Here is an 18037-nt window from a genome sequence, read left to right as displayed (position 1 = left end):
CCTACTCTGAGCAGGTGAAAAGTTGGGAAAAATCACTATTTTAAAGTAAAAATGTTTGGATATGGAACAGAACTCCTTAATGACTAATTAGGCATGATGAAGTTTTTAATTATTTTTAAATTGGCCAATAATGACGTCATTTTTGGGGTGAAAAAGTACAAAGTGATGGAAATTGGGGTTCAAGGTATGGGACAGGTATATTGGGGTGCTCTATGAGTGGGACAGGTGTTTTTAGGCTTGCAGGTGGGAGTAATCGGTTTGTTTCCACTTTTTTTTTTTTTAAAGTACCCTAAAATGACCCAAATGTATACTTATACCCATTTTCATGTACCCCAAATTTAATGAGAGCATTTATTTTGCACAAAAAAGCTTGCTTTCTATCTTTCTTTTTTAAAAATGCATATAACAGCCATTTTACACAATTTAAGTCCCCAAAAACTCTCTAATGTGATCTCTAATACACTTCTCTTCTGTTTTCCGGTTAGTTTACCATTTTTTGGGGTACAGGCTGATTTTCCCATTTTCACCTACACTTTTCACTGCAACAACTTTCACGTGAAACCCGTTTGGAATTAAATAAATCGAGAAACGGGAGCGCGCATACCCGCGAAAAGCCGCTTTCGCTGAAATTTTCGGCCGATTGCCGCAAAATAAATTTCGCCCGAAAAATTGCTGCGAATTTGTGGATAATTGAATACTCTAGAAAGTGTCTAACTAATGACTGTCTATCTTTTAACTGCATGTCTATAGACAGGAACCCGATTTTAAGCTCCGACCCCTCCCCAATAGCATTCCCTAAAATAGTACTTTGATGGGTATTCCATCTGTAATGACTGCTATTTGCTTATTAGAGTACAATCAGTAGGGAGGAGGCAATATATAATAGGATTTTACTTACCTACTGGAAAATCCTTTACTCGTAGTCCGTAGATGATACTGGGGTCCACATTAGTACCATGGGTATAGACGGGTCCACTAGGAGCCTTGGGCACTTTAAGAAATCAATAGTGTGCAGTGGCTCGTCCCTCTATGCCCCTCCTACCAGACTCGAGGAAAGAAACTGTGCTCGAGGAGACGGACATACTTTGAGAGAAGCATTTAAAAGTTAAAACGCAGGTTCTCAAACTCGGTCCTCAGGACCCCACACAGTGCATGTTTTGCAGGTCTCCTCACAGAATGACTAGTGAAATAATTAACTCCACCTGTGGACCTTTAAAAATGTGTCAGTGAGTAATTAATTCACCTGTGCACCTGCTGGGTGCACATGCCCTGTGTGGGGTCCTGAGGACCGAGTTTGAGAACCACTGATTTAAAAGAACAGTGGTGAGATTCGAAACAGCACACACAAACAAGAGGAAAGCCATGCTAACCAAACTTGAACAGGAACAGCAACAGCTGAACCAACAACAATACTGAACCAAGTAACAGTGCAGGAAAACATGAAGCACTGGCCCAGCGCCCAGTATCTTCTACGGACTACGAGAAAAGTATTTACCGGTAGGTAATTAAAATCCTATTTTCTCTTACGTCCTAGAGGATACTGGGGTCCACATTAGTACCATGGAGATGTACCAAAGCTCCCAAACCGGGTGGGTGAGTGCTGAGGTTCCTGCAGAACAGATTTACCAAACTGAAGGTCCTCAGTGGCCAAAGTATCGAACTTGTAGAACTTAGCAAACGTGTTCGAACCTAACCAAGTAGCTGCTCGGCAGAGCTGTAAAGCCGAGACACCCCGGCTAGCCGCCCAGGAGGAACCCACCAACCTAGTAGAGTGGGCCTGTACACCTAGATCTTCAAAGCCCTCCACAACATCCAAGGACTTTGAAGTAGCAGAGGTGTCAGTAACCACCAAAACGACAATCGGTTGGTTGATATGAAACGCAGACACCACCTTTGGAAGAAATTGCTGACGAGTTCTGAGTTCAGCTCTATCTTCATGAAAAATCAAATAATGGCTTTTGTGAGACAACGCCCCCAGCTCTGACACATGCCTTGCTGAAGCAGAGGCCAACAGTGCGATGGCCTTCCACGTAAGAAACTTGCCATCAACGTCCTGTAAAGGCTCAAACCATTCCGATTGCAGGAACTGCAAACACCACGTTGAGATCCCAAGGTGCCGTAGGATGCACAAAGGTCGGCTGGATGTGCAGAACACCCTTCAAAAATGTCTGAACCTCAGGGAGAGAAGCCAATTGTTCATGGAAGAAAATGAATAAGGCCGAAATCTGGACTTTTAAGGAGCCCAAACGTAGGCCCACATCCACTTCTGACTGCAGAAAAAGGAGAAAACGTCCCAGTTGAAATTCCACCGCAGGAAATTTCCTGTTCTCACACCAAGAGACGTATTTTTTCCAAATACGGTGGTAATGTTTAGACGTTAACCCCTTTCTGGCTTTTATCAAGGTTGGAATAACCCTGTCCGGGATCCCTTTCAGGGCTACAATTTGACGCTCAACCTCCATGCCGTCAAACGTAGTTGCGGTAAGTCATGATAGACGAACGGCTCCAGTTGTAGAAGATCCTTGCGAAGAGGTAGAGGCCACGGATCCTCTAGGAGCATCTCCAGTAGATCCGTGTACCAGGCCCTTCTTGGCCAGTCCGGAGCAATGAGAATAGCTTGAACCTTTTCCCTTTTTATTCTTTTGAAAATTCTTGGGATCAGTGGAAGTGGTGGAAACACGTACACCACCTGGTAGTCCCATGGAGTCACCAGAGCGTCCACCGCCACTGCTTGTGGGTCTCTCGACCTGGAACAATACCGCTTGAGCTTCCTGTTGAAACGAGAGGCTATCATGTCGATTTGTGGAATTCCCCACCGACGTGTCAAGCACCCGAACACCTCCGGGTGAAGGCCCCACTCCCATGGGTGGAGGTCGTGTCTGCTGAGGAAGTCTGCTTCCCAGTTGTCCACTCCCGGAATGAAGACTGCCGACAACGCCACAGCGTGCCGTTATGCCCAGAGGAGAATCCTTATTACCTCTGACATTGCTGCTCTGCTCTTCGTTCCGCCCTGTTGGTTTATGTACGTTACTGCCGTCACATTGTCCGACTGAACCTGAATGGCGTGATCCTGGAGATGTGATGCCCGTAGAAGGGCGTTGTATATGGCCCTTAAAAAAAAAAAAAAAAAAGGGCAGACTAGATGGGCCAAGTGGTTCTGCCGTCAAATTCTATGTTTCTACTTCCAGAATGTTGATTGGAAGAATGGATTCCTGACTTGACCATTTTCCATGGAACTGTTCCCCTTGGGTGACTGCTCCCCAACCTCTGAGGCTTACGTCTATGGTTAGCTTCTGTCAGGGTCTGTATTCCTTGTGACAGGGCTGCATCCCCCCCACACGAGTCCACTTCACCCTCCTCCGTGTCTGATACGTCATATTCAGTGTCAGCCTGCAGGATTTGGGCCAGAGTATGCTTTTGTGGACAAATGGCAGGGGTCTGAGACGCTGGTATGGGAACTGAATCTCTAGTCATCAGGTCCTCAACAGACTGTCTTAAGTATTGCGTCTCTTTCTCATATTGGATATTTTATTAGAAATATGTGAGATCATCCCTTTAAGGGAATCCAACCATGCGGGTTCAGACACACTAGCCTGAGAATGTGTACTATCCTGGGTACAATGTAGTGAATCCCCCAGGGAAGACAAACACTCTGCTGTGCAGGAAACACACTCCCTTGACATGGTAATGTGAAGGGACACACACTCATTCACAGTAAAGGTGAAAGCACAGTTAACCCACACAGAGCCCGTAGGGAGACACAGAGAAGATGGAGCCAGCCACACCGCTCTCTTTATGCTAAAGCCAAGCTCTGCTGGGTCGCAAATTAAGCTCCTTAATAGAGCTTAGTATTCTAACACCGCTCCCCACCCCCCTTACGATGACCCCCTGGTACTGCTGAGGAAACGGAGTCTTTCTGGAGGAGCTGCGCTTCCCTGCAAGTCCTGTCAGTGTGAGCTGCAGAGGGAAAATGGCGCTGGTGAGCCGCTGGATCCACTCATAGTGAAGCCCCGCCCCCGTAATGGCGCGCGGTCTTCCCGGTTCTATTATACTGGCTGAGGTGTCAGAGAAGCTTAACAGCGGGTTAGAACCCCTGTAAGCTGTTTGCCAGTGTAGGGTAATGGTAAAAAGCTCAGCTCGCCCCTCACATTAACCCTATAGGAGGTTGCTCAGCTCGCCCCTCACATTAACCCTATAGGAGGTTGCGCCCCCCCCCCCCCCCCAAGATCTCACCAAGCAGGCAGGCTGGTGCCAACCAGCCCTGTCTGAAAACAACAAACAGAAAATAAATGCAGAAAACTCTTCAGGAGCTTCCCTAAGCGTGACCAGCTCCTCCGGACACATTTTCTAAACGGAGTCTGGTAGGAGGGGAACAGAGGGAGAAGCCAGTGCACACTATTGATTTCTTAAAGTGCCCAAGGCTTCTAGTGGACCCGTCTATACCCATGGTACCCAGTATCCTCTAGGACGTAAGAAAAAATAAGAATTTACTTACCGATAATTCTATTTCTCGTAGTCCGTAGTGGATGCTGGGAACTCCGTAAGGACCATGGGGAATAGCGGCTCCGCAGGAGACTGGGCACAAAAGTAAAGCTTTAGGACTACCTGGTGTGCACTGGCTCCTCCCCCTATGACCCTCCTCCAAGCCTCAGTTAGGATACTGTGCCCGGACGAGCGTACACAATAAGGAAGGATTTATGAATCCCGGGTAAGACTCATACCAGCCACACCAATCACACCGTACAACCTGTGATCTGAACCCAGTTAACAGCATGATAACAGAGGAGCCTCTGGATAGATGGCTCACAACAACAATAACCCGATTTAGTTAACAATAACTATGTACAAGTATTGCAGACAATCCGCACTTGGGATGGGCGCCCAGCATCCACTACGGACTACGAGAAATAGAATTATCGGTAAGTAAATTCTTATTTTCTCTGACGTCCTAGTGGATGCTGGGAACTCCGTAAGGACCATGGGGATTATACCAAAGCTCCCAAACGGGCGGGAGAGTGCGGATGACTCTGCAGCACCGAATGAGAGAACTCCAGGTCCTCCTCAGCCAGGGTATCAAATTTGTAGAATTTTGCAAACGTGCTTGCCCCTGACCAAGTAGCTGCTCGGCAAAGTTGTAAAGCCGAGACCCCTCGGGCAGCCGCCCAAGATGAGCCCACCTTCCTTGTGGAATGGGCATTTACAGATTTTGGCTGTGGCAGGCCTGCCACAGAATGTGCAAGCTGAATTGTATTACAAATCCAACGAGCAATAGTCTGCTTAAAAGCAGGAGCACCCAACTTGTTGGGTGCATACAGGATAAACAGCGAGTCAGATTTTCTGACTCCAGCCGTCCTGGAAACATATATTTTCAGGGCCCTGACTATGTCCAACAACTTGGAGTCCTCCAAGTCACTAGTAGCCGCAGGTACCACAATAGGTTGGTTCAGATGAAACGCTGAAACCACCTTAGGGAGAAAATAAGGACGAGTCCTCAATTCCGCCCTGTCTGAATGGAAGATCAGATAAGGGCTTTTACAGGATAAAGCCGCCCATTCTGACACGCGCCTGGCCGAGGCCAGGGCCAACAGCATGACCACTTTCCATGTGAGATATTTTAACTCCACAGATTCAAGTGGTTCAAACCATTGTGACTTTAGGAACCCCAAAACTACATTGAGATCCCAAGGTGCCACTGGAGGCACAAAAAGGAGGCTGTATATGCAGTACCCCCTTTACAAACGTCTGAACTTCAGGAACTGAAGCTAGTTCTTTCTGGAAGAAAATTGACAGGGCCGAAATTTGAACCTTAATGGACCCCAATTTTAGGCCCATAGACACTCCTGTTTGCAGGAAATGCAGGAATCGACCTAGTTGAAATTCCTCCATCGGGGCCTTACTGGCCTCGCACCACGCAACATATTTTCGCCAAATGCGGTGATAATGCTTTGCGGTTACATCCTTCCTGGCTTTGATCAGGGTAGGGATGACTTCATCCGGAATGCCTTTTTCCTTCAGGATCCGGCGTTCAACCGCCCTGCCGTCAAACGCAGCCGCGGTAAGTCTTGGAATAGACAGGGTCCTTGATGGAGCAGGTCCCTTCTTAGAGGTAGAGGCCACGGGTCCTCCGTGAGCATCTCTTGAAGTTCCGGGTACCAAGTCCTTCTTGGCCAATCCGGAGCCACGAGTATAGTTCTTACTCCACTCCGTCTTATAATTCTCAGTACTTTTGGTAAGAGAGGAAGAGGAGGGGACACATACACTGACTGGTACACCCACGGTGTTACCAGAGCGTCCACAGCTATTGCCTGAGGGTCCCTTGACCTGGCGCAATACCTGTCCAATTTTTTGTTTAGGCGGGACGCCATCATGTCCACCTTTGGTTTTTCCCAACGGTTTACAATCATGTGGAAGACTTCTGCTGAGGAAGTCTGTTTCCCAGTTGTTCACTCCCGGAATGAACACTGCTGACAATGCTATCACATGATTTTCCGCCCAGCGAAAAATCCTTGCAGCTTCTGCCATTGCCCTCCTGCTTCTTGTGCCGCCCTGTCTGTCTACGTGGGCGACTGCCGTGATGTTGTTCGACTGGATCAGCACCGGCTGACCTTAAAGCAGAGGTCTTGCTTGGCTTAGGGCATTGTAAATGGCCCTTAGCTCCAAGATATTTATGTGAAGTGATGTCTCCAGGCTTGACCACAAGCCCTGGAAATTTCTTCCCTGTGTGACTGCTCCCCAGCCTCGCAGGCTGGCATCCGTGGTCACCAGGACCTAGTCCTGAATGCCGAATCTGCGCCCTCTAGAAGATGAGCACTCTGCAACCACCACAGAAGAGACACCCTTGTCTTTGGTGACAGGGTTATCCACTGATGCATCTGAAGATGCGATCCGGACCATTTTTCCAGCAGGTCCCACTGGAAAGTTCTTGCGTGGAATCTGCCGAATGGAATTGCTTCGTAGGAAGCCACCATTATTTCCCAGGACCCTTGTGCACTGATGCACTGACACTTGGCCTGGTTTTAGGAGGTTTCTGACTAGTTCGGATAACTCCCTGGCTTTCTCCTCCTGGAGAAACACCTTTTTCTGGACTGTGTCCAGGATCATCCTTAGGAATAGAAGACGTGTCGTCGGGATCAGCTGCGATTTTGGAATATTAAGAATCCAACCGTGCTGCCGCAACACTACTTGAGATAGTGCTACCCCGACTACCAACTGTTCCCTGGATCTTGCCCTTATCCGGAGATCGTCCAAGTAAGGGATAATTAAAACTCCCTTCCTTCGAAGGAGTATCATCATTTCGGCCATTACTTTGGTAAAGACCCGGGGTGCCGTGGACAAACCAAACGGCAGCGTCTGAAACTGATAGTGACAGTTCTGTACCACAAACCTGAGGTACCCTTGGTGAGAAGGGTAAATTGGGACATGGAGATAAGCATCCTTGATGTCCAGAGACACCATATAATCCCCTTCTTCCAGGTTTGCAATCACCGCTCTGAGTGACTCCCTCTTGAATTTGAACCTTTGTATGTAAGTGTTCAAGGATTTCAGATTTAAATTAGGTCTCACCGAGCCGTCCGGCTTCGGTACCACAAACAGCGTGGAATAATACTCCTTTCCCTGTTGTAGGAGGGGTACCTTGATTATCACCCGCTGGGAATACAGCTTGTGAATGGCTTCCCATACCGCCTCCCTGTCGGAGGGAGACGTCGGTAAAGCAGACTTTAGGAAACGGCGAAGGGGAGACGTCTCGAATTCCAATTTGTACCCTTGAGATACCACCTGAAGGATCCAGGGGTCCACCTGTGAGTGAGCCCACTGCACGCTGACATTTTTGAGACGGGCCCCCACCGTGTCTGAGTCCGCTTGTAAAGCCCCAGCGTCAGCGACTTGGCAGAAAACGGGAGAGGGCTTCTGTTCCTGGGAACTGGCTGTTTGCTGCAGCCTTTTTCCTCTCCCTCTGCCACGGGGCAGAAATGAGGAGCCTTTTGCCCGCTTGCCCTTATGGGGCCCAAAGGACTGCGCCTGCTAATACGGCGTCTTCTTATGTTGAGAGGCTACCTGGGGTAAAAATGTGGATTTCCCAGCCGTTGCCGTGGCCACCAGGTCTGTTAGACCTACCCCAAATAACTCCTCCCTTTTATAAGGCGATACTTCCATATGCCTTTTGGAATCAGCATCACCTGACCACTGTCTTGTCCATAACCCTCTTCTGGCAGAAATGGACAGCGCACTTACTCTTGATGCCAGTCGGCAAATATCCCTCTGTGCATCACGCATATATAGAAATGCATCTTTTAAATGCTCTATAGTCAGTAATATACTGTCCCTATCTAGGGTATCAATATTGTCAGTCAGGGAATCCGACCAAGCCACCCCAGCACTGCACATCCAGGCTGAGGCGATTGCTGGTCGCAGTATCACACCCGTGTGAGTGTATATACATTTTACTGCTTTCTGTCAGCAGGTTCCTTAAGGGCGGCCGTAGCCGGGGACGGTAGTGCCACCTGTTTAGACAAGCGTGTGAGCGCTTTATTCACCCTAGGGGGTGTTTCCCAACGTGCCCTATCCTCTGGCGGGAAGGGGTATGATGCTAATAACTTTTTAGGAATTAACAGTTTTTATCGGGGGAAACCCACGCATCATCACACACTTCATTTAATTCCTCAGATGCAGGAAAAACTACAGGCAGTTTTTTCTCACCCAACATAATACCCTTTTTAGTGGTACTGGTATTATCAGAAATGTGTAAAAACATTTTCCATAGCCTCAATCATGTAACGTGTGGCCCTACTGGAAGTCACATTCGTCTCTTAATCGTCGACACTGGAGTCAGTATCCGTGTCGGCGTCTGTATCTGCCATCTGCGGTAACGGGCGTTTTAGAGCCCCTGATGGCTTTTGAGACCCCTGGACAGGCACAGGCTGAGTCTCATGTCATCAATCTTTTGTAAAGAGCTGACACTGTCACATATTCCTTCCATAAGCTCATCCACTCAGGTGTCGACTCCCTAGGGGGTGACATCTCTGTTACAGGCAATTTCTCCGCCTCCACATCATTTTCCTCCTCATACATGTCGACACAACGTACCGACACACAGCACACACACAGGGAATGCTCTGATAGAGGACAGGACCCCACTAGCCCTTTGGGGAGACAGAGGGAGAGTATGCCAGCACACACCAGAGCGCTATATATATATATATATACAGGGATAACCTTATATAAGTGTTTTTCCCCTTATAGCTGCTGTATTGTTATACTGCGCCTAATTAGTGCCCCCCTCTCTTTTTTAACCCCTTTCTGTAGTGTAGTAACTGCAGGGGAGAGCCAGGGAGCTTCCCTCCAACGGAGCTGTGAGAGAAAATGGCGCCAGTGTGCTGAGGAGATAGGCTCCGCCCCCTTCTCGGCGGCCTTTTCTCCCGTTTTTCTGTGGAATCTGGCAGGGGTTAAAATTCATCCATATAGCCCTGGGGGCTATATGTGATGTATTTTCGCCAGCCAAGGTGTTTTACATTGCTGCTCAGGGCGCCCCCCCCTAGCGCCCTGCACCCTCTGTGACCGGAGTGTCAAGTGTGCCTGAGTAACAATGGCGCACAGCTGCAGTGCTGTGCGCTACCTTGTTGAAGACAGATGTCTTCTGCCGCCGCTTTTTCCGGACCTTTTCTTGCTTCTGGCTCTGTAAGGGGGCCGGCGGCGCGGCTCTGGGACCGAGCTCCGAGGCTGGGCCTGTGTTCGGTCCCTCTGGAGCTAATGGTGTCCAGTAGCCTAAGAAGCCCAATCCACTCTGCACGCAGGTGAGTTCGCTTCTTCTCCCCTTAGTCCCTCGATGCAGTGAGCCTGTTGCCAGCAGGTCTCACTGAAAATAAAAAACCTAAAACTAAACTTTCACTAAGAAGCTCAGGAGAGCCCCTAGTGTGCACCCTTCTCGGCCGGGCACAAAAATCTAACTGAGGCTTGGAGGAGGGTCATAGGGGGAGGAGCCAGTGCACACCAGGTAGTCCTAAAGCTTTACTTTTGTGCCCAGTCTCCTGCGGAGCCGCTATTCCCCATGGTCCTTACGGAGTTCCCAGCATCCACTAGGACGTCAGAGAAAACTGGCTTAAACATCAGCGCCCAGTCCGCCGACCTATCTGACAATCAGTAAGTGCATACACATTTACCAATCGTCGGCTTGTTATGTTGTGCCTGTCGTCACTACTGAGTGGGCATTTACATGTGCCCGCCCAGTTGTGCTGTCAGTCACCAGCGACCTCGGCAGCAGGTAGGTATTCACCGCCCATACACATACCACAATGCGCTTATATATCGGCCATTATCTGTGCTGCAGGAACAACACGATGTGTCTGTGAACAAAGTCGTTCACAGACCTATCGGGGCTACACATCCATGAACATGCTCACAATATATCGGCCGTTCAAGTGAATGGCCGATATATCCGCCAGTGTGTACCCAGCATAAGACACTCCTGTGCATCTGCTGAAGCCTTACTGGATGCTGTAGAATACAGCACATTGTCAAGGGCTAAATTTGAGGTTCTCCAAACAATGTACTATTTTGGAGACAAATGTTAAAAACCAAAAAAAATTTTTTTTAAACTAAACATCAGGTTCTAAAACCAGGCACTTACAATTGTATTTATGCCCGAAATTTAAAAAGTCCCAAACTGTAGCTATAACTATAGCAAATCGCGATCCAACCAGAATTTTTACGATCACCCGCGGGCGCATACGCAGCGCCCATTTTGCATATGCGCCTGCAATTTCTGCAGGGGGGGGGGGCACCGATAGTGCAATCCCCTCTGCCTGTCAATCAGAGGCTGTCGCGGGGCAGGTGGGCAACGTTCCATTCCCAGGGAGAAGACGGAGCGTTGCGGGGGCGGTGCGGCGCGAATGGGGGTGGAGGCAGCCAAACGAGGGCGTGTCGGGGGCGTGATCATGGTCGGCTGCGTGACGTCACATGCAGCCGCTGAGATCAAGAACATGGCGGCGGGGCTCTTGCGAGCGTACCTAAGCTGCGCCGGCAGGAGCCATCCTTAGTTTCTGCTAACAAGCAGAAACTGCAATCCGTTCGCAATTTCTGCTTGTTGAACTGGGGGAGGCGCCGGTCAGCATGCTGGGAGGCCATGCCCAGCAATGGGCGGCCCCCAGCATGCTAGAAAAGGATTGCAAATTCTGCTAATTAGCTGAATTTGCAATCCTTACTGAATTAGGCCCTAAATGCAGACCTGCCAGGGGCATAAAACTTGCAATAATGTTCTTGAAATCTTGTTTGTATATATTCTCTGAGACTTAGTTGACATTTGACCACAGTAGGTAACTCTGAGAAACTGAAAAACATCACCTACTGGGCTGCTTAAAGAAATATTATAAACATATTAACTGTATGATAAATAAGCATTTGTCCCATGTACTCACAGTCAAGTGTTGCAGGCAATACAGATACCATGTTTCCTCGCTGCCGGTTCGTTAAGGTAGTTGAGTATTTCAAAGGGCCAACTGTATGAAAGGAAGAGTGTTTGCTCACAGCTGTTCATACATACATACATACATACAAGAGCAGTCATTGAGCTATCAGGAACATAATGGACATTGCATTGCACTTTCCACCTATTATGTACTGAAACTTTGTTTATGAATTTATCACCATAACCCCAACATCTGCATCCTAGTACGCAGCACAGATCACTAATGCAAGCAGGTGTCTACTTATATCAGACTCCTCCTGCTGATTACACATTAGTGCTATTGCTGCTACTTCCATGTAAGCAGCAGTGATAGCAACTCCAATCACATCTCATTCAGGCCCACTGGGGTTGATTCAGAGATGGATGCAGATGCTGCGTCCATGTGGTCTGCGCACGTGCACTGACCGCAGTGTGCTTGTGTGACCCTTCTCCACAAGATGACTGACAGTGGCGTGCGTTTGCAGGGCAGCGATGCAGCATTTTGCAGGCATGGCGGGCTGAACGGGGGTGTGCCATCACACGCAGCACCTCTGATAAAAAAGTGGTGGTGGACCGCCTGACAACGCCAGGGGTCAACCTTAATTTGATGTGTCCGCAGGTGGCACCATATATGCTGGGCAGCCATTCCCTGTTCTGGGCGGCCCCCAGCATGTGAGGAGATGGACACAGATCTGGCAGCGTATGCAGCGATCTGCGTTCATCTCTGAATCAGGTCCATTGGGGCAGATGTATTAAGCCTGGAGAAGTGATACAAAGGATAAGTGGAAGGTGATAACGCATCAGCCAATCATTACGTGTTAGAAAAAATAGGATTTTAATACCTACCAGTAAATCCTTTTCTCTTAGTCCGTAGAGGATGCTGGGTATGCTTCAAGAACCATGGGGTATAGACGGGATCCGCAGGAGACATGGGCACAATAGAAGACTTTGAATGGGTGTGAACTGGCTCCTCCCTCTATGCCCCTCCCCCAGACTCCAGTTATAGGAACCGTGCCCAGGGAGACGGACATTTCGAGGAAAAGGATTTATTTCATTATTTTAAACTAAGGTGAGATACATACCAGCTCGTACCACTAACACGCCATACAACATGGCATTCAACAACAACGCATGCAACGGCATGACCAACAACAGTCACAGATCGACTGAACTCAACGCAACATGAGCGTAACTATAATCAAACTGCAAATACAGCCCGCACTGGGACGGGCGCCCAGCATCCTCTACGGACTAAGAGAAAAGGATTTACCGGTAGGTATTAAAATCCTATTTTCTCATACATCCTAGAGGATGCTGGGGATGCTTCAAGAACCATGGGGTTTATACCAAAGCTCTAGAATGGGCGGGAGAGTGCGGATGACTCTGCAGCACCGATTGACCAAACAAAAGGTCCTCCTCAGCCAGGGTATCAAACTTGTAAAACTTCGCAAAGGTGTTTGAACCCGACCAAGTAGCAGCTCGGCAAAGTTGTAACGCCGGGACTCCCCGGGCAGCCGCCCAGGATGAGCCCACCTTTCTGGTAGAATGGGCTTTCACCGATTTCGGTAACAGCAATCCTGCCATAGAATGAGCCTGCTGAATCGTATTACAAATCCAGCGCGCAATAGTCTGCTTAGAAGCAGGAGCCCCAATCTTGTTGGGAGCCCACAGGACAAACAGAGCCTCTGTTTTCCTAATCTGCGCCGTTCTGGCGACATAGATCTTCAAAGCTCTGACCACATCGAGAGACTTTGACTCCGCCAAGGCGTCAGTAGCCACTGGCACCACAATTGGCTGGTTAACATGAAATGATGAAACCACTTAAGGCAGAAATTGCTGACGAGTTCTCAACTCCACTCTATCAGCATGGAAAATCAAATAGGGGCTTTTGTGAGACAAAGCCGCCAGCTCAGACACTCGCCTTGCAGATGCCAAGGCCAACAACATGACCACTTTCCAAGTAAGGAATTTTAACTCAACCTTGCGCAAAGGTTCAAACCAATGTGATTGCAAGAATTGCAACACCACATTAAGGTCCCATGGTGCCACTGGGGGCACAAAGGGAGGTTGGATGTGCAGCACGCCGTTTACGAAGGTCTGAACTTCTGGAAGGGAGGCCAATTCTTTTTGAAAAAAGATCGACAAGGCCAAAATCTGTACTTTAATGGTGCCTAACTTTAGGCCAGCATCCACACCTGCTTGTAGGAAATGGAGCAAACGCCCCAGGTGATATTCTACCGTAGGAGCCTTCTTGGATTCACACCAAGACACATATTTTCTCCAAATACGGTGGTAATGCTTCGCCGTTACTTCTTTCCTAACATGAAAAAGTGTAGGAGTGACTTCACTGGGAATACCCTTTCGGGCTAGGATTTAGCGTTCAACCGCCACACCGGCAAACGCAGCCGCGGTAAGTCCTGATACACGCACGGCCCCTGTTGTAACAGGTCCTCCCGAAGAGGAAGAGGCCAGGGATCTTCTATGAGCAACTCCTGAAGATCTGGATACCAGGCCCTTTTTGGCCAATCTGGGACAATGAGGATCGCCTGAACCCTTGTTCTTCTTATAATTTTTATCACCTTTGGAATGTGTGGAAGTGGAGGGAACACATAGACCGATTGAAACACCCACTGTGTCACTAGGGCGTCCACTGCTATCGCCTGAGGGTCCCTTGACCTGGAACAATATCTCTGAAGTTTCTTGTTGAGACGGGATGCCATCATGTCCACTTGAGGAACTCCCCAACGACTTGTCACTTCTACAAAGACTTCTTGATGAAGACCCCACTCTCCGGGATGGAGATCGTGTCTGCTGAGGAAGTCTGCTTCCCAGTTGTCGACTCCTGGAATGAAGACCGCTGCCAGAGCGCTGACATGTCTTTCCGCCCAGCGAAGAATCTTCGTGGCCTCAGCCATCGCCGCTCTGCTCTTTGTTCCGCCTTGGCGGTTTATGTACGCCACTGCTGTCACGTTGTCTGACTGAATCAAGACCGGTAGACTTCGAAGAAGATGTTCTGCTTGCAGTATGCCGTTGTGGTTGGCTCTTAATTCCAGAATGTTTATGTGTAGACAAGCTTCCTGGCTTGACCACTTTCCCTGAAAGTTTCTTCCCTGTGTGACTGCTCCCCAGCCTCGGAGGCTTGCATCCGTGGTCACCAGGATCCAATCCTGAATCCCAAACCTGCGTCCCTCCAGAAGGTGAGAACTGTGCAGCCACCACAGAAGGGAAATTCTGGTCCTGGGAGATAGAATTATTTTCCGGTGCATGTCCAGGTGAGACCCGGACCACTGGTCCAGCAGGTTCCACTGAAACACCCTGGCATGGAACCTGCTATACGGAATGGCCTCGTAGGCCGCCACCATCTTCCCCAGCAACCAAATGCGGTGAAGAACTGACAGCTTTGCCGGTTTCAGAATCTGTTTTACTATGTTCTGTATTTCCAGAGCTTTTTCCACTGGAAGAAAAACTCTCTGCAATTCTGTATCCAGAATCATACCCAAGAACGACAGCCGTGTCGTTGGATCCAACTGTGATTTTGGCAAATTTAGGAACCAACCGTGTTGTTGCAGAATCGTCAGTGAAAGAGCAACATTCTTCAACAATTGCTCCTTGGACCTCGCCTTTATGAGGAGATCGTCCAAGTACGGGATAATTGCGATTCCCTGCTTGCGCAGGAGAACCATCATTTCCGCCATTACTTTGGTGAAAATCCTCGGAGCCGTGGACAGACCAAACGGCAACGTCTGAAATTGGTAATGACAATCCTGTACAGCAAATCTCAGGTAAGCCTGATGTGGAGGATATATGGGGACATGTAAGTAGGCATCATTTATGTCGACCGACACCATAAAATCCCCCTCCTCCAGACTGGAGATCACTGCTCGTAGAGACTCCATCTTGAACTTGAATTTTTTTCAGAAAGAAATTGAGGGATTTTAGGTTTAGAATCGGTCTGACTGAGCCATCCGGCTTCGGGACCACGAACAGGCTCGAATAAAAACCTTCCCCCTGTTGAGACGGGGGTACCTTGACAATCACTGGATTTTGACACAATTTCAGTATCGCAGCGCTTACTATCTCCCTTTCTGGAAGAGAAGCTGGCAAGGCCGATTTGAAAAATCGGTGAGGGGGCACGTCTTGAAACTCTAACTTGTACCCTTGGGTTACTATGTCTACTATCCAAGGATCCAGGTCCAAGTGCACCCAGACCTGACTGAAGAGTTCGAGACGTGCCCCCACTGGAGCGGACTCCCGCAGAGGAGCCCCAGCGTCATGCGGTGGATTTGGTAGAAGCCGGAGAGGACTTCTGCTCCTGGGAACTTGCCACAGCCTGTGACCTTTTTCCCCGTCCTCTCCCCCTCGCAGCAAGGAAGGAGGACCCACGTCCTTTTTTTAATTTATTGGGCCGAAAGGACTGCATCTGATAGTGAGGCGATTTCTTCTGCTGTGCAGGGACATAAGGTAAAAATGAAGACTTACCCGCGGTAGCCGTAGACACCAGGTCAGTGAGGCCATCGCCAAACAAGACCCTACCGTTAAACGGAAAAGATTCCATCGCCTTCTTAGAGTCAACATCAGCATTCCATTGATGTATCCACAACGCTCTCCTTGCTGAGACCGCCATGGCATTGGCCCTTGAACCTAAAAGGCCAATATCCCTTACAGCTTCCTTTAAATATGCTGCAGCGTCCCTGATGTGACCCAGAGTCAAAAGCACACTATCCCTGTCTAGGGAATCTACCTCAGATGACAAGTTATCTGTCAACCGTTCAATAGCGCTACTCACCCATGCCGCAGCAACGGCAGGCCTGAGCAGCGACCCCGTAATGACATAAATAGATTTCAGTGTATTTTCCTGCTTACGATCCACAGGATCCTTTAGGGCTGCCGTGTCAGGAGACGGAAGCGCCACCTTTTTGGATAGACGCGATAAAGCTTTGTCTACCGTGGGGATTGACTCCCACCTTTCCCTGTCCCGAGAAGGGAACGGATATGCCACTGGAATTCTTTTGGGAACATGTATCCTTTTGTCAGGATTTTCCCAAGCTTTTTCAAAAAGGGTGTTCAGCTCATGAGAGGGAGAATACGTTACCTCAGGTTTCTTTCCTTTATACATACAGACCCTAGTATCAGGAACAGCGGGGTCCTCAGTGATATGTAAAACATCTTTTATTGCCACAATCATGTACTGAATACTCTTAGCCAGTTTTGGATGTAATCTGGCATCACTATAGTCGACACTGGAATCAGAGTCCGTGTCGGTATCTGTGTCTGCTATCTGGGTAAATGGCCGTTTCTGTGATCCCGAAGGAGCCTGGGCCTGTGACAAAGCATCTTCCATGAATTTCCTCCATGTCTGGTTCTTAGACTCAGATTTATCAAATCTCTTAGCTAACTTAGTCACATTTGCGTTTAAAACACTTAACATATTCACCCAATCATCTGTCGGCGGTGCCGACACTGCCACTCTCACAGAATTGTCTGTCCCCACTCCAGCCTCCTCCTGGGAAGAGCATTCAGCCTCAGACATGTCGACACACACACACACACACACACACACACACACGTACCGACGCAACCACACTGCGGCTATAGGAGACAGACCCACACTAAAGCCTGCCAGAGAGAGACAGAGAGTTCTGCCAGCTCACACCCAGCGCCTATCCCGGTACTGAGGCCAGTAATAAGACTGCCCAGACCTGCTAGCGCTTTTTTCATATAAAATAAATCACCAAATTTTCAGCCCCCCCCCCCCCGTTTTGCACCCTGTTACTTGGACAGTGTGGAGGTCAGGGCCAGTGTCTCTGCAGCCTTCTGTGAAGAGAAGAAATGGCGCTGGTCACAGCTGTGCGGGCTAAGCCCCGCCCACTACATGGCGCGCTTCCATCCTGCTCAAAATCTTTATACTGGCGGGGGTCCCTTAACTAGTGCCTGGGCACTGTTAACTTCTATGTCAGTGCTGTCTGAGGTCCCCCCATGCTGCCCAGGGCGCCCCCCCTGCGCCCTGCAGCGCCGTGATCTGTGTGGGAGCATGGCGCGCTGCGCGATACCTCAGACGCGTCTTCTGCCGGCACTGAAGTCTTCTGTTCTTTTCATACTCACCCGGCTTCAATCTTCTGGCTCTGTGAGGGGGGTGACTGCGCGGCTCCGGGAACAAGCAGCTAGGCGTACCAAGTGATCGAACCCTCTGGAGCTAATGGTGTCCAGTAGCCTAAGAAGCAGATCCCTTGAACTCTTAAGAAGTAGGTCTGCTTCTCTCCCCTCAGTCCCACGATGCAAGGAGCCTGTAGCCAGCAGGTCTCCCTGAAAACAAACCTAATAAAGTATTTTTCTGAGAAACTCTGGAGAGCTCCTCTGTGTGCATCCAGTCTCACTGGGCACAGAATCTAACTGGAGTCTGGAGGAGGGGCATAGAGGGAGGAGCCAGTTCACACCCATTCAAAGTCTTATAGTGTGCCCATGTCTCCTGCGGATCCCGTCTATACCCCATGGTTCTTGAAGCATCCCCAGCATCCTCTAGGTATGAGAAATGACAGTTAGGAGCGGATTTGTTGGTGCATTATCACCTTCCACATATCACTGCTTTATCACTTCTCC

General features: G+C 49.1%; 1 protein-coding gene across 6 annotated transcripts in view; it reads right to left on the bottom strand.

Annotated features, from left to right (window-relative positions):
• The window catches only part of RFXANK (regulatory factor X associated ankyrin containing protein), a 114539-nt gene that overhangs the window by 81615 nt on the left and 14887 nt on the right, over positions 1-18037 (bottom strand). For all 6 annotated transcript variants that reach the window (XM_063914552.1, XM_063914558.1, XM_063914557.1 and 3 more), the window contains exon 3: positions 11412-11492. In XM_063914552.1, the coding sequence (XP_063770622.1) occupies positions 11412-11492 (81 nt within the window). The remainder of the gene's footprint in view (positions 1-11411; positions 11493-18037) is intronic.

This window comes from Pseudophryne corroboree, chromosome 1, assembly GCF_028390025.1.
Source record: "Pseudophryne corroboree isolate aPseCor3 chromosome 1, aPseCor3.hap2, whole genome shotgun sequence".
In the NCBI taxonomy this organism is placed as follows: domain Eukaryota; kingdom Metazoa; phylum Chordata; class Amphibia; order Anura; family Myobatrachidae; genus Pseudophryne; species Pseudophryne corroboree.
Note: the sequence above shows the minus strand (reverse complement) of the source record. Positions and strands in the feature narration are given on the sequence as shown.